The sequence below is a fragment of the Vespula pensylvanica genome, chromosome 1 (assembly GCF_014466175.1).
Source record: "Vespula pensylvanica isolate Volc-1 chromosome 1, ASM1446617v1, whole genome shotgun sequence".
NCBI lineage: Eukaryota > Metazoa > Arthropoda > Insecta > Hymenoptera > Vespidae > Vespula > Vespula pensylvanica.
Window position 1 is genome coordinate 9,220,558 of NC_057685.1, and position 27,723 is coordinate 9,248,280.

The 27,723-nt window shown below is 28.0% G+C and overlaps 3 protein-coding genes across 11 annotated transcripts; 1 reads left to right on the forward strand and 2 right to left on the reverse strand.

Annotated features, from left to right (window-relative positions):
* Positions 1–480: 480 nt before the first annotated feature.
* Positions 481–12,199, reverse strand: LOC122636482 (RING finger protein unkempt). Of its 7 annotated transcripts, none has more exons than XM_043827755.1 (12): positions 11,987–12,199; positions 11,569–11,778; positions 5,768–6,190; positions 5,490–5,692; positions 4,987–5,117; positions 4,709–4,885; positions 4,439–4,631; positions 4,027–4,298; positions 3,738–3,947; positions 3,499–3,654; positions 3,035–3,196; positions 481–2,760 (listed from the first exon to the last, which is right to left on the reverse strand). In XM_043827755.1, the coding sequence occupies exons 1-12, from the start codon at positions 12,043–12,045 to the stop codon at positions 2,602–2,604; spliced, it is 2,355 nt and encodes a 784-aa protein (XP_043683690.1). In that variant the 5' UTR covers positions 12,046–12,199; the 3' UTR covers positions 481–2,601. The 7 variants fall into 7 exon arrangements, with proteins under 7 accessions (XP_043683690.1, XP_043683682.1, XP_043683672.1 ...); XM_043827747.1 differs by having other exon boundaries at positions 4,987–5,129; XM_043827737.1 differs by having other exon boundaries at positions 5,469–5,692.
* A 1,292-nt stretch (positions 12,200–13,491) lies between these two features.
* LOC122636514 (NADH dehydrogenase [ubiquinone] 1 beta subcomplex subunit 10) lies at positions 13,492–14,475 on the forward strand. The gene is made up of 4 exons (XM_043827790.1): positions 13,492–13,702; positions 13,805–13,940; positions 14,014–14,153; positions 14,228–14,475. The coding sequence occupies exons 1-4, from the start codon at positions 13,621–13,623 to the stop codon at positions 14,335–14,337; spliced, it is 468 nt and encodes a 155-aa protein (XP_043683725.1). The 5' UTR covers positions 13,492–13,620; the 3' UTR covers positions 14,338–14,475.
* Positions 14,476–16,565: 2,090 nt separating this feature from the next.
* Positions 16,566–27,320, reverse strand: LOC122636470 (meiosis regulator and mRNA stability factor 1). Of its 3 annotated transcripts, none has more exons than XM_043827695.1 (25): positions 26,965–27,320; positions 26,100–26,463; positions 25,805–25,948; positions 25,375–25,659; positions 24,736–24,902; positions 23,949–24,043; positions 23,444–23,642; positions 23,060–23,222; positions 22,823–22,973; positions 22,636–22,727; positions 22,424–22,558; positions 22,123–22,272; positions 21,632–22,030; positions 21,198–21,373; positions 20,425–20,597; positions 20,094–20,305; positions 19,865–20,015; positions 19,612–19,787; positions 19,162–19,545; positions 18,873–19,076; positions 18,518–18,797; positions 18,050–18,429; positions 17,718–17,813; positions 17,149–17,518; positions 16,566–17,062 (listed from the first exon to the last, which is right to left on the reverse strand). In XM_043827695.1, the coding sequence occupies exons 2-25, from the start codon at positions 26,373–26,375 to the stop codon at positions 17,007–17,009; spliced, it is 4,914 nt and encodes a 1,637-aa protein (XP_043683630.1). In that variant the 5' UTR covers positions 26,376–26,463; positions 26,965–27,320; the 3' UTR covers positions 16,566–17,006. The 3 variants fall into 3 exon arrangements, with proteins under 3 accessions (XP_043683630.1, XP_043683639.1, XP_043683648.1); XM_043827704.1 differs by having other exon boundaries at positions 27,168–27,318; XM_043827713.1 differs by lacking the exons at positions 25,375–25,659; positions 25,805–25,948; positions 26,100–26,463; positions 26,965–27,320 and adding an exon at positions 24,293–24,322 and having other exon boundaries at positions 24,736–24,846.
* Between the last annotated feature and the right edge of the window lie 403 nt (positions 27,321–27,723).

The window sequence follows — 27,723 nt, forward strand, 5'->3', positions numbered from 1 at the left end:
GTGCAATATCTTAAACATAAAAACCTTGAAGAAAACGTTCCGATCACGAAAAGCTGACGATTAGCATTCTTTATAAGTACTCTATGAATAATTTGTCTGTTCTTCCGATATTTATTCTAAGTTAACAGTTATACGTATATTTCACATGTATATGCAATTACATAACATTAATAATGCTAATATTGATTTTAAAAAATCAAAACCTTTATATTATAAATATATGAATTATAACTTTTTACATTTTGAAATTATTGTACTTATAAAGAATGCACTAAGTAAACGCAATGAAAATGCATTATTATAGTGCTAAATTGATTGAATCGCAAATGGTGTTTTGCAAATAATGTCATGGTATATACGGTCCAAAAAAACTAAACATTAGCCACTATAGAAAAAATATCTATTATATCTTTAAGTAAATGTTTTTCTGTCATTTTTTAATATCTCATATAAATGCGATTTTTGTTAATAAAAAAATATTTGATTTTTTTCACTCCCTCATAATTTGTAAATACTACTTTTAGACCGTTTATACCATAGAAGAAAATTGTATTTTTATAACACCTATAATATCTGAATATCAATAATCTGCAATAAAAACGCACCTAATAAAAACATTTATTTCTTTTTGGCCTCACTTTTCGATACTAAACTATGAATGTAATTGAAGAAAAGAAACAACAATTGATTTGATTATGAAAGTTAAATAATTAAATAATTAAGTAAAATTCATTATAATACCCTTTTCAATTTTAATTAATAACGGTATATAATAATATCAAAGTACTGATTTGCAATGAAGGAGTAATTAATGACTATAAAAAATAAAAATCCGAGCTGAGAATAAAAAGAAAAAAATTCTTTTAAACGTGCAATTTTTAGTATTGGTATTATACATTTAAAATTATTTTATAATAACCTTGTAATCTTTAAATAATAATAGTCTTTAAAATTGATTATTACATTTTATATCTACGAAGAAAAAATTTTATAATGTCATCCTATCTACTCTAGTCATTTATATATCTTAGGCAAAATTTATTTTTCATCACGAATGTATAGTTATTTTCCATGAGGATTAACAACTGGATCGTTAAAAATGAAATAGTTCATAGAGCCGGTAAGTAGACGTGCATTACACGTCCTATACAGAGAAACTAGTCGGCATGCTTATTAACTTCATGCCAATAAGCTGTCACACGTACGTCACAATTTACTTGTTCTCTCTCTATTATAAATATTAATTATTTTTGATTAAATTGGAAAATCCTAAGTATTATCCTAATATTCTTATAGCTAGAATGTAAAATGTATAACACAAAATTGAGTTCAATGAATATTTGTAGTGTAATCATTATTTGTAGTGTAATCATACCAGAAGATGATTCTTTTTATAACTACTTTATACTAATAATGTGATAACAATCTTCGTAATGAGCGCACTACTATTACGTTAAATATATCTATTTAAATATCGTTTTTCGTAGAGAAAGCATGAAACATAACATGCTATACTATATTTTATCATAATTGAATGAAAAAAGCGCATTCATACAAAATTAGATTACTATTTTTTAATGTATCCAAAATAGAAAATTTCTTCATAAAATGTAATTTTTTATTATATATAAATTATATGAAGACAAAAAGAATAAAGAAAGTAATGGTTATTAAACCTTGTTAAATAAGAATATTGACATATTTAATATAGCAAAACATTTATAACTTGTACTTTTTTAGACGAATATTTAAAGCCCCGTTTTTACATTTTTTTATTCTTGTAAGAAATTGTATTATTTGCTATATGTAAAAATCTACGTATTACATGACTCTAATATAACATTTATCATTGATACTTCCTCAACCAAAAATATAAAATTTGTTAATACTTGTAATATTATAATCAGTACAGGTCAATTGAAAAACCCTAAATACATATTTTAAAATACAATAGAAGTATTATTTTGTACGACATACGTATAACAGCTCAGCATTAAGAAAAGAATCCTTTCATTGATATCCTAAATGGGATATATTTGTTGCGCTTATTTATATTATTTTTTTAAACAAATATATATTTTTAGGGTCCCAAATCTTTGTCCATTATCGTGATTACAATGTTTCAATATTAAATGTTCTGTAACTATTACATATACTTGTGTTACAAATCTCAACTACATCTAGCACACTGCTAGTATAATATATATTGGACTGTCTCCTGAATGAAAAAATTTCTATATCTTTTAAAGAAGATGTAATATTAAAAGAAAAGTATACTGTTAATGTCATAGTTTAAAAAATATATCATGTAACTACAGTTCTCATGCATATATTGTACATGGAACATTTTGTGCATGCAATATCAACGTACTTTGGTAAGATAAAAAAACTATTTACGTTGTGTCAATTATTACTGTGATATAGTTTTCATGTATGTATTATTATTAACAGTGTAGAGCATGTATTTGCTTTTGTATTGTATCCATATCCATGATATTGGAGTATTAAATTTTGATATACTGTTAAGGTATTCTGAAGAAATACCTTTTAAAAGCAAAAAGTGCAAATATTAACAATAGGATTCCAATGAAAATTTCGGACCTAACTTGTAGAGACAACCGGAGTCTGGCAATACGGGCACTCACGCTGATTTGGAGCGCACGTTGAACAGACCACGTAGTGATTACAGGGCGAGAGAGTGACAGTGCGATTTTGTTCTTCACAAACCATGCATTTTGCTGCCGTTTCTCTGTACAGCACCTGGAATGGCAACAACTGAGGTACCTACATTGTTTCATTAAATAATCCGTACATACATATGAATACTCTTGTAAAAATAATTTGGTAATTAATCATTAGAGACGGCTTAACAATATTAATATTTTTTTCATGATATTATATATTAGATCTTTTATGTATAAAATAATGATATACATACAGTTATACGTACATTTTGATAATATAAATATTAATACTGACTTAAAAAATTTCCTATATACCAGCTATTCAAGCCAGAATGACAACTTTGTTTTACCTTTTCTATTTCTTCAAGATCCGAACGAAGTTGCGATTGAATTGATTTTAATGTTGCGATTGAAAGTGATCTGAGTTCGCTTGTTCTTCTTAACGTATGCAAATATGGACCTCCACTAGCTGCTTCATTTTCAACACGTAGTGCTTTTACTTGTAATAAAGCCTAAAAATGATAAAAATAACTAAGTTTATTGTTCTGCTCTCTTTTATACTACATTTTATACATGATATTACACATGAGTGTTACTGCAACACTATAAAATTTTAAATAATAATAATAATAATAATATATAAGAGAGATTCAGACATTGATAAATCATACATGTAGAATATTCCATATATTTAATATATTCTTTCTAAGAGAAAGGAAAGAAATTTAATGTCAATACTCATGTGGGACATCATATAAACTCTAGATCATTAATGATAACGAATATAGTAAATATTATATACATTTTTATTCACCTCATCTCTTTGTTGTTCAGCAATACTTGCTTTTCTTTTAGCTTCTTCACTTTCTAATTGCCATGCTGCACAAGCTGCCCTAGCTTGGTTGATTCGTTCATCCCACGTTGCCAACTGAGCACGACTTGAAGTCAATTCTTCTCTGAGTCTCTGCACCTATGATAAATTATCGAAAATTAATAATTATTCCAAATTTTTTTTATACAATAACAAAATGTGATAGCTATAGAAACTCTAACCTCGGATAAAGATCCTGTGTTACTTGGACTAATGGAGAATGCACTAACCAGTGGAGATGCTGGGAGAGGTTGCGTACGAGATGGTGACATTCCTTGGCTTGCAAAGTCAAATAGGCTACTATTAAATCCACTAAGCTTAGAAGCTGAACTACTAAGTTGAGAAATGTGATTGCTAAATGGGTCTGAAACTTGATTCATAAATGGCATTGTCTGAAAACCCAAAACATGGATTATTAAAAAAAGTTGCTAAAATTCTTATTGTTGCTTTTAACTAGTAACATACGCTTACCGATTCTATGGAATCTTGATGTGAAAATCTGTGTCCAGTAAGAAAACCGGCTGATTGTAATTGCTGAAGGGGACTTGAAGTAGATGGAGAAAAATTTGTCAGAACAGATCGTTCTGTCATCCCAGGAATATTTACTGGAGCTGAACTACCAAGTAATCCTGAACTTGCTAAACCCGCTGATATAGAATTACTAATTGGTGAATTAGTATCCCTATGAATTGATTCTACTAAATTTAGTGGATCGTCTAAATGTAATTCATCTAATGCGTTTCCTACAAAAAGAAAATGAAAATAAGACATTAGCTGAGCAAAAACATACATACATACATACGTGTGTGTGTACAAACACGTATACAAAGTATATAAAGCTAATATTTAAGTAATATTAAATTAATAATAAATTAGTACACACCTACTACAGATTCAACAGTGTCGTTTGGATAAAATGAATTGGATAATGGTGATACAGTTGTTGCCAATGAATGACTTCCTAAGGTTCCATTTAAATTATAGGTGATAAACAGACTTTGTTTTTGTTGAGCCTTTTCTGCTTTTGTTAATAATGGATCACTATCTATAGCCACCATTTGTTTTCTTATTTCACCCTATTAAAAATATTGCATTAATATAAAGCAACCTTAAAAACTAAAACTAATTAATTACAAATAGAAAACAAACTTACAGCTTGTAAAAGAGAACTAGGATTGTAAAGTATACTAGTAAGTTTCTGTTGGGCAGAAACATTCACAGCATTGTTAGAACTGGAATTATGAAGTTGAGCACCAGGAGCTTTACTATGTGAACTATTACTACCAAGACTACTAGTACTCGCAGATTCAGATACTTCACCACTTCCGTTCTGAAATTTTATCAGTTGATCAATTCATTTGTTGTATGTATATAATTATATTTTGTTAAGTAAATTCTTATTGCAGATCTACAAAACAACTAAGAACTTACACTGCTATCGCTAAGAGGTTTATCCTTGTCATGACTGCGCTTATCAGGTGGTAAAGCATTATTGAGTATATCTGCTAAATTTGTGCCGCAATCTATAGGTACCGCCATGTCCCTCGCCAGACTCATTTCTTCTGTTGGCAATACTGCTCCATCAGCACACCATACCAACGTCCCAATTTATCAATTTTGAGAAGCAATTTTGATGATAAAGTTTATTATTTTCAAGAAATTAAATTGCACTTTGCAGAATGCCAAAAAGTAATTTTTACATAACATAAGAATGGAGCAAAGTGTACATATATCGTTGTAAAATATTAAATCCAATTTAAATCTGTTACGCAAGATTAAGTTATCTATACAATGAGAATAATATACTCGAAACTTGAATTACGTAAGTTCCATTTTAGTTACAATTTTAAATAAAAAAATTATTTGCAAAATAGTCTAAGCCTGCTGAAATAGGTAACAACAGTTTTACGTACGATTGATGAGGGTACACTCACGGTCAACATGCGCAAATGCACAGAAGACTCCACGTGGACAATAACCAGCTTGTTGTACATCATTGCATTTAGTTGATTTGTAAATTTCAGGATGGAATTGTTGCTCTGTACGGGTATGACAATATGTGCAGGCATCTCCTTGTTCACAGTTTCCTGGTTCACCCCATTCTTCTCCATGCTTTACATTTGGACATGGTGTTGATCTAGAAAAAAAAAAAATAATAATATTAAAATTATATTAATGATATTGAAAGTAGGATCTAAAAAACTTAATTTACCTATATTTGTATTTTCGTGGACTACGTCTTTTATCCTTACTGTTATGGTATTGTGGACAAGCATAGCCCTGACGACAAAGTCTTGGAGGTCGTTTACACGGTTCTGTTTTATAATTACTAAGTACATAATTTGTGTCCTGCCATTTTGGATCTTCATTCATCAAGTTTCGTTCCTTATCAAGGATGTTTGGACCATTGGACGAAGAATTAGGATCTGTATCTGGATTTTCCAATGCCTGTATTTCTTTGATATCATACACAGGTGGTCGTAGATCATGATTGCCATGCGCAAAGGCACAGTGAGGTCCATTTTTAACACAAAACCCACGTGTGTCCGTATCATGAACACACATGCATGTTTTGTAATAACGCAGATGGTAACGTCTCTCGGTGTCGCCAGCAGTACGATGTAAAAATGGGCACCTGTTTAAGAAAATCATTTGTGAGAACTTCTATTCTGATGTCTGAATATTACTTCAAATAAAAGATACATAAATAAGATGAACAATATACATTTACTACTTTTATAAAATTAATGTTATCATGCAGTAATATTTTTACGTTTAAAATGAAACAATATCATATATGTACGACAAAATGGGCTGCATGATGGACTACCAATCGAATCTGGATCTCAGTATTTCACATATGATATTTAAAACCATTATGTCACCATGGATCCCATTCATTCATACTCTTCATAATTTAATTATAATACACTATACTCATACACTAAATATATTAAATATACATTATTTACTCTTTGAGAAAATTAGTACTATATCTAATATAAAAACTCAAGGGAAATATGTATAAATAAATAAAGATGAATTGAAATAATGCACATTTTAAAAATAAGTACAATTAAGAAACAATTGTTTCAAAAGCATAGTATTGATAATTAAACATAAAATTGCTATAATTAAATTACTATTAAAATTTTATTTCTAAAATTTGTTTATACGCATGCACAGATAAGATTTAATATGAGAAAACATTAAATATAATTTTTAAAAACATTTATATGATAATGTTATTTCAATGTGATAATGATTAATGTGAATTCAATAATTGACATTCTTTTTGGAAAACCAATATATTATTATCCAAAAATTAAATATGAAATAATTATAACAATAATTATCCAACATAATCATTGAAATTAAATATGATATTTTTGATCAATTAAAATATATTTACTTTCTTGAGTATTTTGATCTTATATACATTAACATGTGTATATAAGATAAAGCATATAAAAATTAATTATAGAATAATCGTTAATGATTAATTAAACAATTATGCAAAAAAAAATTATGTGTGCTTATTTGATATTATAATTTAAACGAGTTACACTCTCATATAATATCATTATTCAAAGAAAAATAACATCATATAATCCTAAAATTATAATTAACTTGCATATTATTATATCATAAATATACCTTGTATACAGATACAAATTAAATCTTTTTTAAATAAATTAAAATAATTATTATGTCATGAATTGAACAAGAATTGAAGAATTTTTTCATTACAATCACATCTAATATTAAACATATAACATTCATTTTTTAAGTAAATATTATTTTTTTTATTATATTACTATTTTGAAAGAATAATGTTACATTGAAGCTTTCTTACGAATCAAAACATCAAGTGTATAAAAATAGTAATAAGATATAAATAATAAGATATTCCATATAAGAGATGCACGATGCATTTATCTCAATGTCAGGCTTAACTTATATCAGCAATATATGCATATATACTTCACATTATGAAGTATTAAGCTTCTGCTAATAATAAAACTATATAACCTAAAATTCATTTAAATTATAATGCATTCTCATATTTTAAATTTATATTTTAATAAATAATTAGAACATTAAAACGCAAATAGATGTAATATAAAATATTTAAAAACATAAAATAGTAAATATATTTATGTTTCAAGTATAAAAAATACATAATGATATATATAATGCAGTGTAATTTTTTTTTAATTATTATATTATATGAGAATTATAAAATCATATGAGAATCATTGTATGTATGTATAAATAACACAACATGATTATAAAATAAGACAAAAGAATATGTATAATAAATTTGGAAAATATTAAATATTTCAATATATGTACTAATTTAATATGCAGCATATATGTACAATAGTAGTTTATCAATGAGCAGCAATTTTATATAAAACATACAAGCTCAACACTTGAATACTGAAAGTTTTATAATAAACATTGCAACATTATATAATAAATATATAAATAGTAATAGTAGTTTGTCTACAATAGTTAACCTATAAAATAATTCATATATACTACAATACTATACCATAATATTTGTATACTAATATACTTTCCTATCCTTTATTGAGTCTCATATCAAAGTGAGTTTAATGTTGGATTACTTTTTTGTAATTATATATAGAAAAAAGATTATTGAAATCTTGATGAATTTAAATTCTAAAATATAAGGACTCTTGATAAAAACTTTAATCTTATTTTATATCATTTATTAATGTTATAACAAAAACTATTTTTCTTATAATTCTTTACTTACTTTATATGACATATTAATTTTATCATATACATTAAAAAATTTAAAGCACTTCAGTTAGTTTAGAAATACTGTTTGAATTTATGATATATATAAAATCTACTTTTATTATTTTCGAATCTACAACTGAGAGAAAACTACTAAGATTTTAGCTATAGTTGCCAACCAAGTTCTTTGTATTTCATTGTTTTTGTTATTTATATATATGTCATAAAAAAAATTTATTTTAATCAATGTACGTAAAGATAAAATATAGCCCTAGTGTTCGCGCGTAGTGATTTCTAAAACTTTTGCAAAAAAGAGAGAGAGAGAGAGAGAGAGAGAAAAGAGGACGAAAAATAAATTTGATGCAGAATTACTTAAATTGTTACATTCGGCAAATTAGAAATTAAAATAATGTTATTATACATATTTCTTCTTGCAAAAGCTTTCCCGCGAATACTATGCTACAAATCTCGTTACGCACACAATTGCTGTGAGTCGTACAGTAAGTAGCAATAATGGCACCCAGTGAGAATACCCCCTCCATTTTCTCGAACTTCCCTTTCCGCATGTTTGTATCCTTCTAGTCTTATCGTATAAAATTATAACTGTAAGCTCGATATTCATAGATATTAAAGATATAATGCAATGTTATTCTTAATTTATAAAAATATTAGAATTGTTACTATTTTATCACGCGAATAATAAGAACGAATTAAGAACTATTCTTTCTATACTGATTGATATTTTATTGTTTTGTCGCATACTTGTGCTTACGCATCGCTAATATTATTTATTTCTTAGTAAATCTTCAGTTTCGAACATACACAATGATACTTTTTTTTGAACGATAAGAGAAGAAAAATAACAAAAGTTACATGAAAAGGGAAGCAAAGTAAAGTAGAGGATACCCCCATCCCAGGCACTATTAAAATTCACTGTACTTCTCTTACTGATGGTAACAGAGTCAGTATCTTCGGTTACACCTGAAACCGAAATAAGTAAGCTATTAATACTTGGGTTTAATTTCGAAAGAATTCTAGGATTGGGACTACTCTGTGTAAGCATCCTATACGGGGATGGGTGTGCATCATACAAGACGTTTTTGTCATGCATCGTAATTCGAAGTATTTGTGAAATATTGTTTTTTTTTTTTCGAATTCATATTTTTTTCGCGCACATCATTGGAAATAAATACATCAAAGAGACGTGCAAAGTTAACTCACGGAATCAATTATCTCTTATCCCCCTCCACTTTTTCTTAGTGGATTCTTGTTTTTAATAGCAGCACTCTTCGGCAATTGTTGTTACTGATGTTACATTATTACGTATAAAGATATTACTATCTAGTATTTACAAATGAAAATTTTGTATGTGCATTGTTTACCTGAACTATAATATTTGAAAACGCTAGATGTTAAGCATACACGAATACGATCAAATTGAAAGAATCAGAAAAGGCTCAGAAAAATTTGCACATCTCCGAGATATATATATCATAAGAAAATCATTTTTTAATTGATCATACTGATATATATATAAAACTAAGAACTTGAAATGATAAAACGAAAATCTAAATTGTATTAAGAAGTAATTCGATCATGTTACGGTTATGTTTCGTGCAATACAACCATTTCTTCTTAATAAAAATAGGTTACATGACATGCCTATTTTATGATAAAGTTGTTTGTATAATAACGTGCTATAACATGCATAAATTATAGGATGTAGTACGCATACACATCGAAAATATATTAAGGTATATGATAATAATTGAGGAACAATATATTTTTAATATATTATTTTGTTTGCTATGTTTATTACTTTTATAAATATTAAAAATATAATAACTGAAGAATATTGCATAACAGGGACGTCCAGCTGATTCGTTATGATATATTATGCTAGCGCATATTTGTTTTATTTAGTTTTCGTTTATGAGGTTAACGTCGAATCGTTAATATACTGTGTAATTTTGTAGAATCAAAGATACCAGAATTAATAAAATATTTTCCACATCGTTCATCTCACGCTAAAATTTTCTCTCTCTTTTTCTCCTTTCTCCTACGTAAGCATAATAATAAGTAAATAACTATAAAATATATTACTTGCAAAAGGAAATCTTTTTAGTAAGATTATTTCTTTTTACTGAAGGTAAATTATAATAAATAACGAGCTTAAAATTAAAAGGATATGTTTAATAAATGTATAAGTGATTTTTGTATATTCGGTAATGCAAATTGTGTTCCCCTGTGATTGTTTTATTTCGTTCTTTCTCTCTCCCCCCCTCTCTCCCTCTTTCTCCCCCCTCTCTCTCCCTCTTTCTCTCTCCTCTCTCTTTACTTACGATAAAAAACGAAAGAAAATGAAAATATTCTTGCTATTGAAACTCGATGTATACGCGTAGTCCTCCCACGAGAAACGCGCGATATGAACGAAAAGTGACAAACTGCGCTTCGTTACAAAGGTTATTCTCGTTGACGAGTTATGCTATATACGTCATACATTCAAAGAGAAAGAGAGAGACACGTATATTAGGTATTACGGTACACGCGCGTGTCAACGACACAAAGAAAGGAGGCAAAACCATTTGAGGAAGGAGGGAAAGGAGAGTACTGAGAAGAAAAAGAGGGTGGGAGAAAAGGAAATATGAAAGAAGTTGAGAGAAAATGTGCTATTCCCTCGTGGACGTAAAACGCATTTAGTATAGCAGTACTCTACTTCTGTCTATTTCTCCCACTCCCCTTATCTTAGCAGGATACGTTTGAACACGACGTTGAGGATACGTTATTCAAAGGGTCGAGAGAAATGGTTGTTCGTGAGCCATAGTAAGAGTACAGCAAGTGATATTCGTAGGCCGTTCAAAGACGTCCGACGACTGCTGTCACTGCCATTACGAACACGATAAATAGACAATATAATAAAATGAAAAATATTATCCGTAATAATAGAAATATTTAATGGACGTTTAGCGTTTAATAAAGAAAGTAGCTGACGAATCGATGTTTTTTGAGAACATCGTGAACGAATGAGCGAGTGTTCAAATCGATGCGACGGCCGTGGGAAGAGTACTTAGAAGGCAACGCGTCCGCGTCCGCGTCACCGTCACCGTCACCGTCACCGTCGCCGTCGCCGTCGTTACAATAATTGACAAATTCGTGTCTTCACACTCGTCCGAAAGCAAAATAAGGCGATTAAAGGCAAGAAGGAAAAAAATAAGGTTTTCTTAAGTCGTACTATAAACTTACTCATCTCCGTCCGGGCATATACCGGTGGTCTCGTCGTACTTGGTACAATAATTATCAGCACTATAGTTGAAGGTGCGGTCCCTCTTTCTCACCGGTCTGCGCCTCCGCTGGTTCATAAAGTGCCAGTTGAAGCACGTGAAGGGACGGTGCTGTGTACATTTGCGCTGTATAAAGAGGGGACATTGTTCGACGCGAAATTCCTTCAAGTATCTGGAATGCGAATCCACAGAGCTACACATTATTTCGTGGAGTTTTTTGTCGACGCGCGCGTCGTAGCCGCGCTGTTCGCGGTTCTCTCTCTTTCTCTGTTCTCTCTCTCTTTTTTCTCGCACTCCACTTTGGGTCACGCACTTCTGGCTCTGATCTTTATCTCACTTCTCTCACGTAGCACGCGACCGGCCCGGCGGGCGCTACTTACGTGTAATGATTCGCCTTTTCCGCTTGAGCTGTCAACAAAGGTTTAGAGTCGGACTTCATCTTGGACACAACACTAGCGACCAACGCGCGCGCACACACACGGACGTACGAGCGAACGGCGGCACACTCCGTCTTCTTCTTCTTCTTCGTTGTCGTCGCGTCGTCGTCCTCGTCGTCGTCGTCGTCGTCGTCGTTGTCGTCGTCGTCGTCGTCGTCGTTGTTGTCCTCGTTGCGTTCGTCGTTCGTCCGTTTGTCGTCGTCGTTGTCGTTGTTGTCTTCGTCGCCGTCGCCGTCGCGCGTCTTAGCCTTTAATTGTTCTCTCTTCTCGCCACCTCTTCCTCTTCACCACCTCGTCCTCGTTTGCTCTTGTTGTCTCTCGCGCTTCTCTCTCTCCCTCTCTATTTCGTTCCAATGATTCTACCGCTTTCTCACCCTCACTTTTTCTCTTTTCTTCTCTTCCTTTCGCTCACTCAGTCGCTCACTCGACCGCTCCTTGCCGCGCTTTGCCTTTGGCCTATCGGATGCAGAATACAGGACCTATTACGCGGAGCATGCACAACGCAATAGACACTATATTCGTCTCGGTTTCTCGACCAATCGTTTCCTCATAACAAGATCACGTGACTATCCCACCTTCAAGGTCATCGATGTTTTGGTACACAACGTAAACATGTAGCCATACCTTTTTACCGATACATGTTCACGTGTTATACACGATGCGACACTACAAAGTATATATAAATATCGCTGATAAAGATATCTCGATGTAAACACTCGTGAGGAAACTAAACTTTCATTCGCCTTTTTTTTCTGAAAACTTGGAAATTCCGATGATGATTTATGATTTTTCTAGTCAGACATGGATCACGACGCTCGATCATTTCAGGCTCTGAGCATAGATTTACAAAATACTAGAAGTGAAATCGCGAGTGTAGATGTATTTCTAGTAACTGAACTGTTCAATGAATCTCAAAATCTTGTTCTTTTATTGGTCACTTTCCGACCAATAATTTCTTGCGAGTCATATTTATTCAATTGCCGCTTTTTTGCTACCTTTGTTTTTACGAATCTCCTATTTTCTTTTTCTTTTTGCTTGTATCTTATGTATGTTATTTATAATTTATTTTTAACTTAAATGAATTTATTTAACGTTTAAATAAATTGAATAAAAAAGAAAATATTTAATAAATTATTTTTTCCTCTGTATTTTTAAAATTGATTTTCTTCATAATAATATAATGATAAATGTAATTTTGAAATTAATATGTATGCATTATGTTTTATTGGAATTTTTATGTTTTATGTTTTACGTTTTATTGATTTTTAGTTTTATTAAGACATGACAAAATATTATTGAATTAAAAATAAAGGTGGCTATTTATTTAAATGAAAATAAAATACTTTAAGAAAAATTAGAGTAATTTATTTTTATATTCTATTCTTTTTCTTCTATTTTAAGATTTTAATAATTTAATGATGATAGATTACGTTTCAGTCCTGAATATCAATAGTGTCTGGTAATGCCAGTACCAATAAAAATGGATTGATGGCGTTCGCTTCTTCGTTCTCATAAGAGTATTCTATCAAAAAATACTACGTAAATCGCATAAATCGTAATTAATTAATCATTAAACAATGGAGGATACTCCAAATACTTTAATGAAATTTGCAAAAGCTGTATATAACATCATTGATACACCTGTTGTATTTTTTCGAGGTATTATCTAATCATTCCTTGGTTATGTTGGATAAATAACATAAGTATTTGATATATTACTTAAAAAAAAAATAAATCTTTTTTTTTTATTACTATTGTTAGAGAAAATCGTTGAGCCAAACCAAAAGAAATATCCTTGGTATCATCAAAAATTCCGTCGTGTTCCAACTATTGATGAATGTTATACAGATGACTTTGTTTGTTACACTGAAGCCAATCTTCAGTTTGAACGCGATAAGTAATTACATTTATGCAAGTAACAACATAAATTTAATATTAACTTGAATAAAATATTGATTTTTCCTTACTAGGGCTGTCGATGATGCTATTTTATCTATTTTGAGATCTCGATATGAAGAATGTGCTGTGTATCATGGACAGGATGATAGAGAAATTTGTTATCCTCTAAGAAAAATATATGAGGAAGCCAGTGGAGCTTGGTTTGCAAAATGTCAATATTACTACGTACAAATATAATTCAATTATGTAGAATTATGAGATTTTAATTCATTCGTTTCTGCTTAGATGGTGATCTGAATCCTACGCTCAATGTACAACAAGCATATATGAAGCAAAAACATCGTATGGTTTGGGAACGAAGACATGGTCCTGTAGGTAGTGGAATAAAAACATAAAATATTTCCTCAATATCATCGTAGAAAGGGATTTAATACGAAATGCGTGCTTCTATTTGAAGAAGTTAGTAATAAACTTATGCAAATGTATAGATATTGTATAAAACTTGATAAAATAAAAATAAGTTATATATGAAATTATATATATCATTTCATATGCTACATAAAAAGTTAGATATATACAACATTAATCATGTTTTTCGTACGAGTTAAAATAAGTATTTTATGTTTTTGTTTGAATTGTTGAACTACTATTTTATTTTCATTTATCATTGTACAATATATAAAAAATCTATATTATTGTACATATTTATCAAATTATTTGATTGATTACATTTTTTTTAGAAGATTCCATTGATTATTTTGTATTTTAGAATCGAATTACATATGTTACAATAATAAAACTTAACAAAATTAAATGTATTAAAAGTTTATCATACTTTAACAGTTTCATATGTAAACTGATATATACATTCATCAATTTTACATCCAGATTAAAGAACCTTCTTTGTAAATATCTACATGTGTAGTTTTATATCCAAATGAATAATAACCCATTTAATGTGGTTAAATAACAAAAGAAATTAAAATTTTTTATGTACGCTACCTAACACTTATTTTCACATATTAAATGAGACATATAAAATGGTATTTAATATTTAGCATGAAAACATTTAAAACAGATTTTCATCTAGTTTTACACAATAAATATACAACAAAAACAAAATCACACTACTATTAAGAATAATTTAATATTTCATTAGCGACCACAAAATAACAGCAAAAATTTTTCCACTTAGGATTTTGTAAATAATTATTAGTTGACTTATTACACATTATATTATAGCCAACATGCATTACTGTTGGTACAATTTAAAAGATTTTTGTATTTAATTCAGCAATTTACCAAAACTAAAATAACAATTATAAAAGTAACATTCTTCATTATACTTGCAATTATAAAAATTTATAAAGCCACTGTAAAACAGTTTTTACTATTTCTAAATTTTAATGAATAGTTATCGCTAATAAAACATTCGTAAATGTAAAAATAAAATATGAGATCAAGATCTTAATTAAGTAAATTGAAGAAAGCGCTTATCTTCTATATGTTTGTTTTGTACTATACTTTACATGTAACAATAGAAAGATTAAAATGATGGTTTAATGTGATATAAACGATATTCCTCAGGCTAATCTGTATTAGCTTTTCTATTCACACACAAAAAATCGATGTAAATTATTTCACTGTTTCAATACTTTTCTTTTTTTCTAATAAAATTACTCAAGGCAATCATATTTTATAATTTTAAGTAATCTTAATTTTTCGCTAAAATTTTACAGTATATTATATGTACACTTTAATTGTACCACAGCTTTTTTAATTTTAATACTGTATAGAAATTGTTATATCATCATTTAAAACTTTTTTTTACTTACTGAAACTGTGTGAAATTCCTATGTATGTAATCTTTCCTAATTTTTACAAATAACCTTACAAATATATATATATATATCACTTATAATATAATATTACTTATAATATAATTATAAAATTATATATTAATTTATAAAACACGTTGACTGTAATGAAATAATATGTCATAAATACGACTAGTAATAATAATAATGGTACAAATTGATCGTTATGTAAATTAATAAAATTAGAAATCTCGAGTTGTACTTGTTTAACATTATTCTGGAATCATGTACATTATTTCATAAATGCAAATAAATTTATACAAATACAACTCGGAATCTACACACTTGTACGAAAAAATCAATAGATTTGGGCCCAATAGAATAGCTTTAAAAATTGTTAAATTTAATCTATACAAGTATAAACACTATAACGATATTTAAACATCTACAAAAAATTAATGTTATTTTGAAATGTAACCTTTTGCGATCCTATGTTTTAAATATGAATTGAAATCCTATTTCAAACATATAATGGTGATTTGATGTATATTTTCATCTTGTACAGTTATAAACAATATCGATATTTTAATCCTTTTAAATTCGATATTTAATTTAAAATAATTGTAAAGTATAAGAACGATAAAAAATTAATAATGAATGAATGGAGATTACTTAAAATGAGATATCGAAAATAATCCGGACTGCAAAGGGTCAAAAAATAATATAATACAATTTAATTTATTTTTTTTGTTTGCCTAATCACGTATGAGGTAGGAAAAGTCGGCCCAAATCTAAAGTACCTTACATGCTGTTGAATGCCATTGCGAAGGCACGATTCCTTTATTGCTAGTACAATTATTTTCACATTCTTCTTATTCTATATCACAGTGTGGAAAATGCTACGACTTTTGTATGCAATACCATCAATACGTGTCATTCGATATAAACGCTGCTCATTCATTTAAAATTTTCAATTTAGAAACTGTAGTTACATATTATACATGTTCATATATTTTGAAATTAACTTCTTTTTTTTTTATTCTAGCAGGATAAATACAAATTAAATGAATGTATAGGAATATAAATTTCAGACATTATTACAATGATACCTACCGACTAAGAGGTAGTTTTATAGGTACTCAAATGATTGTGCAGCGATCTACCGACGAGTTAAAACCTCAAACGTTTATATCTTTAAATTAAAATGACTGCCTGCATTTAATTAAGTTATAAATCTCAATTTATGTTTAAGATTGAAGAGGTTGGTTGAACTGAGCTGCCAAACGTCGTTTTCCTGTAAATACTAAAAGAAAAGAAAATCAATAAGAACATTTACATACAAAATGATATAATAATAAAATTATCTTTATGTGAGCAAACCATGCTTACATGGTTTAGTAGGAGTGTTGTGAATTTCATTTTTCTTACTATTATCAATATTATTTTCCTTTTCGAAATTTCCTGTGTTATTAACTTCACTAATATTGTTAGAATTAACGTCTTGTTTTTCTATGCAATCTTGCACGACTGTAATGCTTTCAGAGGATACATTCTTTTTCGGTGTTAGCGACAATGAAGGTAGCGGTAATTCAGATGGATGTGGTGCTACAACTAAATTGTGTTTGGTTGAAAAATAAGGTGATGTACGTGGATTTAAGGGATTTGCAGCAGCTGGTAATAAGTTTTTGGTTGGTGATAATAAATTTAATGTATCATCCTCAGATATTTGACTCCAGGAAGGTAAAGTTAATGGAGGTACCTAAAAAGTAATTATTTCATATTAAAAATGTTTTCTTCTTCAATACTCGATAAAAATTTAGTTGTATAAATAAGAAATTCTATATATTTTCTACAAATAATATTTTCTATATAGAAATATATTTCGAGAAACTAATATTATTGTAATTATACAGATAGATTAACACAATAAAAAACATTTTTCATGCTAATACACTTACTTCTACGTTCGTAACCCGTTCATCTTGGGAATATAAAATCTTTGTTGGTGCTATCCATACTGATGACTTCCATTGATTATTTGTTCTTATATCCACCTACATTTATATGTATTTGTGTGTGTAAATATATTTGTATATATATTTATATATGTTTATTGTGTATATTATATTTATATATGCAGTCGACTTTTTAATATGTATGTATAATATGTTTACTATTTTATGTACATGCGTGTCCATATACATAAAATGTATATTTATAAAATAGTAAAAAAGCGACTTTTATAGAAAACTACTAGTAATTAATCTAGAATAGAAAATATTGCATATACCTCAGGTGGAGAATCAGGTTTAGGTGGAGGAGGTGGAAAATCGTTTTGCATAATTGTTGGTGTATGTATCAAACTTTTAAGAAAATCTTCATTGTTATTTTCAAATAATGGCCAATTATTTGATCGTTCTTCCGAATATGTTAAGACCTTCCAATGTTTTTCACAATCTTGTGTCCAAAAGTGATTGTCTTCATTTTGTTTCCAAGAATTATGACCATTAATTGCATGTGTTATCCATTTTCCATGTTCTTCCAACGTGGAAGCATTACTAGATGCATTTATACGTGATGAAGAATCACTTTCAAATGACTCATTGCTAGAGTCTGTATCATGATATGATGAACCTGACGCATACATTGCAGGTAATGCAATACCAGCAGCTGTTTGAATAGAAAAAGAAAAAATACAAAAATATAAATTAGAAATTTGTTAAGAGAAATACATTAATAAATAAAATAATTGACATACCAGCTAATTTTTTATTAAGATATATTACTTTCTTTTTCCGTTTATCCTTTCGCGTATCTTTTAATATCACAGTACAAGGTAATGCTTGTAATAGAGCTGTCAATGTTGGAAAACCATATTGAGCAGCTCTGCATGCTGAACCATTGACTGCTAGATATGCAGCTTCAAAACGTGAAAGATTTAGTTGACCTCCACAACTCATCATAACACGGTATAAATTACATGCAAAGCAATATAATGGAGTTAGTTCTATGAAATTTTCTTCATTGATTGTTGAAAACTGAAATAAAATCCATAATATTATTTATATTTAATATTTGCTTTTTTCTCAAATAAAGATAAAACGTCATTTTACCTGAACAACATGAGATAAATCTTTTTTAAGCTCTTCAATATTGCAAGTTTTTGAATAATATTGAGAATATTGTTGTTGAAATTCTTTCACAGGCGCTTTATGTTGAGGTTGATCCATTAACACTCTACGACATTGTAAAGCTAACTGCTGCAAGTGAGATTTATCAATTGCAACTATTACTGGTCCTGTTGCTAAATCTATAATCTAGTAATTAAATACATAAAATTCTTGTTAATGCTTGTATTAAAAAACAACTTAATCGAAACATTATTATGATTATTTATTATACCTTAACACTGTCATCAAGTTTTTGCATGAGTTGTAATACAGAATTACAACCAAATAATTCTGGACGCAATGCGTAGCCAAATTGTCGTAAGAAGTTCTGAACAATATTTGAAACACTAAGACCACTTTTTGTATGAGCTACTAACTTTGATATTTGTTCACTGAGAACACGTAAACCCTCCTTTTCTGTCAAACTAATTTGCCTTTCACCATTGCTTCCATCTTCGATTTTAACTACATCTGGTATAGCTTCAAACAATTCTATTAATTTAGTAAATCCGTAATCTGATACACGACACTGATGACCAAAGTGATGATGATAAGATGGCACAAATTTATTAAATAGCATTTTACATTGAGGAACATGTCTCAATAATTCTACAACCTGGTAAATTACGTAAAATTTTATGAATGTTTCTTTTGTTTATATTAGTAATTAAATGTATTTTACCTCGAATGCAAATTGTTTTGTACGTTCTATTTCTTCTGCAGTTTGCTCACGTTTGGGGATAGCTATCATTTTATCACCTCCATTAATTGTAGTCATAACAACTGTATTCTCTGATACTTCACTGAGTATATCTTCTATTTCACATACACCATAATCAACAATATCCCATGGTTTAGCTAGATTCAGATATAATTTCTTAGATATATTTTTTCATAAAGTTGTCATTTCATATACTTTTTTCTTTTTTACTTGCCTATTACTCTGCTATACACATTTGGAAATTCTGAAAGTGTCACTTGTTTACTTGCTTTTGATTTTAACACTCGTAGTAAATCTGATGTAAAACGACGTACTTGAGCACGATGAGAAAGTGTTACTACTCGTTTATTTCCTTCTCCCATTACCTAAATCAATATTTACTAATTAGAAAATGCATATATGCAATATACAAATTAATAACTATAAATCTTATTTTAACATACTTGAACAGTATGTGTAAGTGCTTCTAATAAATCAATTAATTTGGTAAATCCATAATCAGCGACTCTACATTGTCTCCCAAAATGATGATGATAAGCTGGAATAAATCGATTAAATGGTAGTTGGCAGTGCGGAGCAGTCTTTAGAAGATCCACTAATTCGCGACTAAACAAAGCCAATTGATTTGCCAATGGAGGGCTAACACATTTATTTTCTAAAAGAAAATGTGTACAAAAATGTACATTTAGTATTCTTTTATACTTACAGAATAGTATATATTAAGTTTAATTAATAATTAATAATTAAGATTAATTAATAATATAATAAATTTACCTTCATGACTTTCATCATGATCTTTATCTACAGCCCAACTAAGGTATTTGACACTTCCAATGCCTTGCTTTAATTGAACAAATGATAGACATGATACTAAATGTTCTAAAGGTACACCATTCTCTATCACCTTCAAATGTTCTTTAAATTCAGCTGCATAGCAATTTGGCAAACTAAAACATGGCAGGAATGTCTGATTTGAAGAATGTATCATTAAGTAGTAATAAAATTATAAGATTTAATAAATTGAAATTCTGTCATAAGATGTTGTATAAAATATATTTGAAATGGTAATTCCATTTATGATGATTAGAGAAGAAGATGATAAAAAATGCATTAAATAAAAACAATACATTTATGTGTCTCTACTTCATATTTTATAATTTATAATGCAAACAATAATGTAAAAGAATTCTTTTTTTGTACGAAACCATAAAAAATTTAATCTTTTTAAAATAAAAAAAAAAGAAAAATTATAAAAACGTTTCTTCATTATATAGTACAACTTAAAGAAGAAAAGCATTTATTGTCCTTAAAGCAATTAATCCTAAAATTTAATCATTGTTGGAATCATTGAAAATCAAGTGCAGAAATATTTTAACTATGTTATAAAAAACTGCATTATATGAATATCGTGTTATATGGATGTCTATCCTATATATTTAACAACTTTAAATATTTACATATTTGTTCAATTACTCATTGTTCTACTATGCTTCATTCTACGTTGACAAAGAAAGAACAATACAAATCAAATTTAAAATAAAATATACCTGGGTAGTGGCAAACTTCCATTATGCATAGTTAATAATTGCTGTATACGCGGGGCAAGTAATTTTAGAGAGACATTAACATTTGGCAGAGATGCCATTTCTTGTTCAGCCCAACCTTTATCAGACCATGGTTTTGATGTATGTTTAATACAATATGGCAATTCTACATATCCTTCCTAAGTGTTTTAAAAAATAAACTTTTATAAATCTATAAAACTTCTTGATATATGCAATAAATTATATAAATATAATGTATCAGTATAAAAAATATCGCTTTATTGTATAATCAAAGCTCAACAATGTTAGGAGTAAAAGCTCTACTAATCATTGGAAATATTCAAACTCGGCTATATGTTTAACATCATGTATGAAAATAAAAAAAAAAAAAAAAAACAATGAAATTAATTTATATAAACATAAATTATATAACTTACCTGAGTTGGAGTACTAAAACATGGAGATGGTGTATTTCTATGATCTGGATTAAGCGACACCATTCTTCCACTAGCATCTTCAGTGACAATACATACATCTTTCATTTTATACAACTCAGAAATACTAATAGATATCATAAAACGACTTTCATACATTTCTCTAAATTTAAAAAGTGGCAATTTATGACCTGGTACTTCTTGTAAAAGCATTACAATTTGTGCACGTATAAGTTGAGGATTTGGACCTCCAGTATGAGCATACGATATTAGTATACGCTTGTATCCAATTTTACGACGATGTAATTGAGAAATTGCATATTGTGCATCTGGCAAAGAAGCTACTTTGACACTAGCTGCATAATTACCGTCAGATTGCATAAAAATAGATACATGCAAAACCTATAAAATAATATTTATTAGAAAAAATTGTTATAAAACAAAATTTCTTAAAATAATTTAAAAAATCAAAAATAATTTAGCTGATGATTTACTGTTACGTGCTCCATGAAAATAGATGAAAGAATATGCTTCATTTCCTTTGGATCAATGTTCTGATCTAAATTGCTTACTTGTAATTCAATAGGTGTATAATTTCCATTAGTCGTACCATTTCCATTACGATTTATTGGATGAAAAAATTTCTAACGAAACAATTATGTATTTTCTCAATATATATATGTATGCGTGTGTGTGTGTGTATTATATCTTATTTAGTATTAACATTATTATATATGTATATATTTTACATATTATACATAATATAAATAATATATTGCATATTATAAAACTCACTTCTACTTCTTCATTTTCTGCATCATTTTGATGATATGGAGAGAAGTGATTATTTTGCTGGTTTATAACTCGTATCATAGTACCTTCATATGGCGATGGTGTTCTGGTGTTACGTATGAATATGGAATGTTGATTCTACACAAAATTATGATATTAGATACAATGAAACAATATTTATATTTATAAAATTAATATTTTAATTTTATACATACTTGTCCATTCCATTGATTATTTCGTTCATGTATCTGAGTTTCATACATAGGAGATGGACTACGACGTTTGTAGGTATTTGTTTGAGAATGAACTATGTAACAAGGAAATAAAAAATAATAATTATTGATATACAATTACAATATTTTTATTACTGTATACTTGAAAAGTTATATAATTATCTCCTACCTGCCCATTCTGAAGCATGAATGAATGAACTGTGAGCTCCTCTAATAGGTCGAAGACATTCTGGTGTTCTTGATATTGTACCATTAGTAGCACTATTGTCCCGAGCCTGCGGGGCATGAATTCGTTTGCTCGACAGTTTTGTTTTCTCCATCTTAAAATGTTATTTATTGTTAAATGTTATTTTACAATTTGCTTTTATAAGAATATTACATTTAATGGAAAGATTTAAAAATTTACCTTATACTGGTCTTCCCATAAATGATTGAATTGCTGAGAACCAGCAACTTGCCAAATCAACGGTGATTGAACTCTAGTTAGTTCATTATAAGTTCTGTTAAATGTTACATCACTATTTGATGAATATGGTCTAGCAACAAAAATTGGTGGTTGCTGAATCATTCTAAAAACATGATATAATTAATAATTTGTAAATAAAATAATAGTACATAATTACTATATTATTATATCATAATTCAGATAAGATCAAAGCTTCTAAAATTCATAGCCCAAATCAACAAGGATAAAATATCAACTTGTGACTCAAAGGCTCTTTCTCGGAATATCATCATAAAAATGATTTAATTATCTATAAATAAATATTATACAATAAATAAGACATACCCTGAAGAAACACTAACAGGAGTACAGGGTACTCCTGCCCAAGTAGTATATGGTCCTACCACAGGTGATGATGATTGATAATGTGGAACTTGAAGGGTTCGTGCACCCGCTATTGAAGCACTTGCACTATACATTTGCCTAGAAGAGTTAGCTATAATTTCTGATTCACTTATAGCACGATTTCGAGTTATGGAATTTCCTACAGTCAAGATATATTTAATTAAAAATGTGATATATATGATAATATATTATTTAAAATTATATTAATATATAATATCTTCTCTATAATTTTAATTTAGACACAAGAAACATATAAAAATATGTATATATGTACTATTTAAAAATTTGTTTTAAAAAAGATTTTATTATATACATTGTACAGTTAAGAAGAAACATTCAAATCATGTGATCATAAACTAAAGACACAAACTTAAAGGAATATATACTTATGTAAAAGAGAACTATTGTCAAAATAATAACATAAAATAAATTTAGAATTATATACCTTGACTTTTATTGTTACTGATTCCTATTTCCTTGAAAAATCTTACAGAAATCTTTGAGTCAAAAACATATTCTCCATCCATACGTTTCTGAGCCCTATAGAAAAGGTCACATTGTCATAAGATACAGTCAGCTGATAGAAATTACATACAGCAATTTTATTTGTACATGACCTTGTAAAGTAACAGTAAAATATACAAATACACCTATTTTTAAATTATTTAAAGGATCAAGAAAGTATAGTGAGTACATCTTATTATACAAAATCTATACTAATATCTTTAATTAATTTTCAATAATCAATATTCACAAAATAGTATATATCTTTAATAGAACTTAACTTACCTTATAATAAATTAAAATCATCAGATTAAACTAAGGAATATACAAAAGTAAAAGTAAATAATATCAATGCATTACTTAAAATAACTAATTTTGAAATATTACCAACTGGCTGTACTTTAACTAATCAAATGCAAAGTATAACCAAAACAAAATTTATATATCAAGTATTTGGAATAATACTACAGTCGTTACATTGTTTGCTACAATTCAAATACTTTCTTACTTGTGTCCTTGCCCCTACTTTGGCAGTGCTGTTCAATGTATATATGACATTTTTTTTAAGTATACAATGATCCAATCACAAAGAAAGGAATGTATAGGCGGGTTATTTAAATTTGAAGTAATAAAATATTGAGGCAGGATTGTTTAGATTCTTATTACATTTAAAGCTTATAATTAACGAATAGAAATTAACAAATGTTTGAAAATTATTAAATATGTACCTTTTTGCAGAAGTTTCTGAAGAAAAACGCACAATGGCAGTTCTAAATTGGATTCCTACTACTCGACCACCACAATTATCAGACAATTTTTGAAGTCGTCGTTTAATAACTGCAACATCCTTATCTTCAGGAAGATTACTGACTACGAGATCATGATATTCGCTAGCCTGAAAAAGATATATTGCAATATATGTAAATATAGCAAAAATTTTTAATGAAAGTTATTGATTCTAAAAGAAACTAATTACTGATTACACAATATATTTTAAAAGTATATAATATCAATTTATATAACTACAAGATATAATAATATGTTATAAATAATACAACATTAAAAAAGAAAATATTTCACAATGCATGATACAATAGGATGTACTTGATAAATACATATTTAAATATATATAGAACTGATCTACAAAACAAATTAAGAGAAAATAAATTATCATTTATTAACATATTTTATTACGCATGTAAATATTATAGTATTACAAAATGCATAATAGAATAACTGAATTAATTATCATAAGAAGTGTTGGTTATCTATTACATTACCTTGTATGTTCATATATTTAAGATGATTTCAATTAAATGTTAATCTATTTAAAATAAAAATTTTTAAATCAATAAAAGTAAATTTACCTTTAATACAGATCTAGATGGCAATGGTTCCATAAGATCCATAAAATCATAATGTTCATTAGCACATAATATCAATGCTTCTGAGGTACTTTTATTATGAAGAAGTATTACATGAATTTTTTTTCTATATCGTAAATCACTAAGATCAGCAGCAAAGTCAATATCTCCTGATATTAAAATTATTGCTGCTGGACTACCATGAGTATCAGCAAATCTTCTGATAGACTGTTTAAGTTTTTCATCGGCAGCATTTTTACATGTTGCAGCAACATGTATTAAATTAACCTAGTAGTAAAAAAGAGTGCAGACATATTTAATATAAAAATAAATATTTATCTTAACAAAAAATTTATAATTATTATTTATCTGTTTAATTTAATCTAATTGTATTTACTAATCTATTACCAGTGCATCATTTAATATATATTACCTGTGCATCATTTAATTCTTGCATTACTTGATTACTTTCTTTTTGAACATCACAAACCACAATAAATTCTGCTTCTCGGTAACCACTAAAAAATTTATCTCTAATTACTTGCGTAACTGCCATAGCAGATCTTCCTTTTGGGACCTATAGAAGATACATATGATAAAAATGTTTGGTATGAATCATATGATCTTATAAAATCGGTAATAAATGAAAAAATGTTTCTATAATACATTATATTATAGAGAAATATAATATATAATAAAAGAAATTTATGTAATAACTTTGAACTAACATGACAATTTTCAATGTCCCAAAATACTCCAATTGGTGGTAAATAATTGGGTAAAGTTGGTATATTAACAGGATTATTATGATGAAAAAAGGAGTGGTCATATCTATAATGGCCGAATAATGGAGATACAGAAGTCTTAGATTCTGTTTGACAAACATTGTCATTATCGAAACCAGTATCATATGTTAGTTGATTTGCATGAATATCACTTGTTTTAAGAGATGAAATTTTTTTTGCAGATAATAACTGCAATAACTTCTTATTTAAGTCTTTCATGTAGTCTTAGATATCGAAAATAAAAGTTTATAAATCCTTATCCTGGCATGTGCTTTGAAAACTCATATGTGTTTTTTCAGAATATATACTGCAACATATTAAAAATATATTTTTAATAAAAGATTTTTACATAATATATCTGTAATAAATATTTCAAAATTATTTGTAAATTTAATATTTACAAAATATAAAGTATAAGCAATGATCTTTGAAAATATAACATTAAAACTTATTTAACAACAACAAAAATTATTGTAGAAATACTTCATCTTTTAAATATAATATATATAATTACCTTTATATTATATATGAATGAAATCACCTTATGTTATTATAACTTTTATTAAAAGTAATAAGATATATATAATTAAAAACATATATAATTTAACTGTATATACTAATATTAGAATATATATGTATAAATACGAAGAGACAAGTACGAAATATAAAAGATTACTGCTTGTACTAACAATTGTTTTCTATGTACAGAAATTTCTTTAAAAATTACAAATTGCACGAATTATTTTACTCGAAGATACGTAGTAAAAATACTTGAAAAATTTTATTATCTAGAAATATCTGTAGTTACCTAAGAAATCAGCCCATTATTTTGTATATTTCTATTTATTACGTAGAAATAGTTATACGTAACTTCGCCTCGACGTTTTAATATACATACAGAGTATGGAAGAATAAAGTATATTAAAAGAACAGTAACAGATCTTTTAAAAAGCCATAACCAGAATACGCACATGAAGAATAGTAGTGTATGCAAGTAAATGTTTCTCTTACTTGATCCGTATATTCCGTTTTCTTTATACTTCTTTTTATTGCTATCACTACTACACAATGCACAACATGAAACGTTACTTCGATAAAAGTATGTATAGCATGCACTAACGTGCATATACAAAAGATAAAGAGCGCAACGAAGTAAGCAGAAAAACGAATGCATCGATTTCTTTGTGAATATAGCTTAAGCTCTTTAATATCTTTTCTCAATTGGTTAATAAATCTCATCGATTTTTTATTTTTTATTACATTAAAATTAAAAGTTTACATAAATTGTTGAAGATATAAAATACGAGATAAAAATATTATATTTATTTAAATATTTGAAGGTATATAGGTAAATAATGAATTCATTTAGAAATAATACTGATTCAACAAATTTATATTGTTTAATTAATTTTATTAAATTTGATGAAATAAATACGAATCATCATTAACTAGTGTGGATAGTGTTTTATAATTAATAAGTAAATTGTGCATAATCTCTATAAATTAAATTCTATAATTAAATATTTAAGATATAGTATTTTCAATTATAAAAATATGTTTATGTTTC

Bases quoted from the DNA above. Each gene is read 5' to 3' on its own strand.
- LOC122636482 (XM_043827727.1), bottom strand. From the start codon at position 12,045: ATGAAGTCCGACTCTAAACCTTTGTTGACAGCTCAAGCGGAAAAGGCG. The intron at 4,886-4,986 runs GTAAGTTCTTAG...ATAAAATTTCAG, and splicing joins AACCTCTTAGCGATAGCAGT to AACGGAAGTGGTGAAGTATC. The intron at 2,761-3,034 runs GTAAAACAAAGT...TTGCCATTCCAG, and splicing joins ATCTTGAAGAAATAGAAAAG to GTGCTGTACAGAGAAACGGC.
- LOC122636514 (XM_043827790.1), top strand. From the start codon at position 13,621: ATGGAGGATACTCCAAATACTTTAATGAAATTTGCAAAAGCTGTATAT. The intron at 13,941-14,013 runs GTAATTACATTT...TTTCCTTACTAG, and splicing joins CTTCAGTTTGAACGCGATAA to GGCTGTCGATGATGCTATTT. The intron at 14,154-14,227 runs GTCAATATTACT...GTTTCTGCTTAG, and splicing joins TGGAGCTTGGTTTGCAAAAT to ATGGTGATCTGAATCCTACG.
- LOC122636470 (XM_043827695.1), bottom strand. From the start codon at position 26,375: ATGAAAGACTTAAATAAGAAGTTATTGCAGTTATTATCTGCAAAAAAA. The intron at 22,728-22,822 runs GTAGGAGATAAT...CTTGTTACATAG, and splicing joins TCATGCTTCAGAATGGGCAG to TTCATTCTCAAACAAATACC. The intron at 19,788-19,864 runs GCAAGTAAAAAA...ATCTGAATCTAG, and splicing joins TGTGTATAGCAGAGTAATAG to CTAAACCATGGGATATTGTT.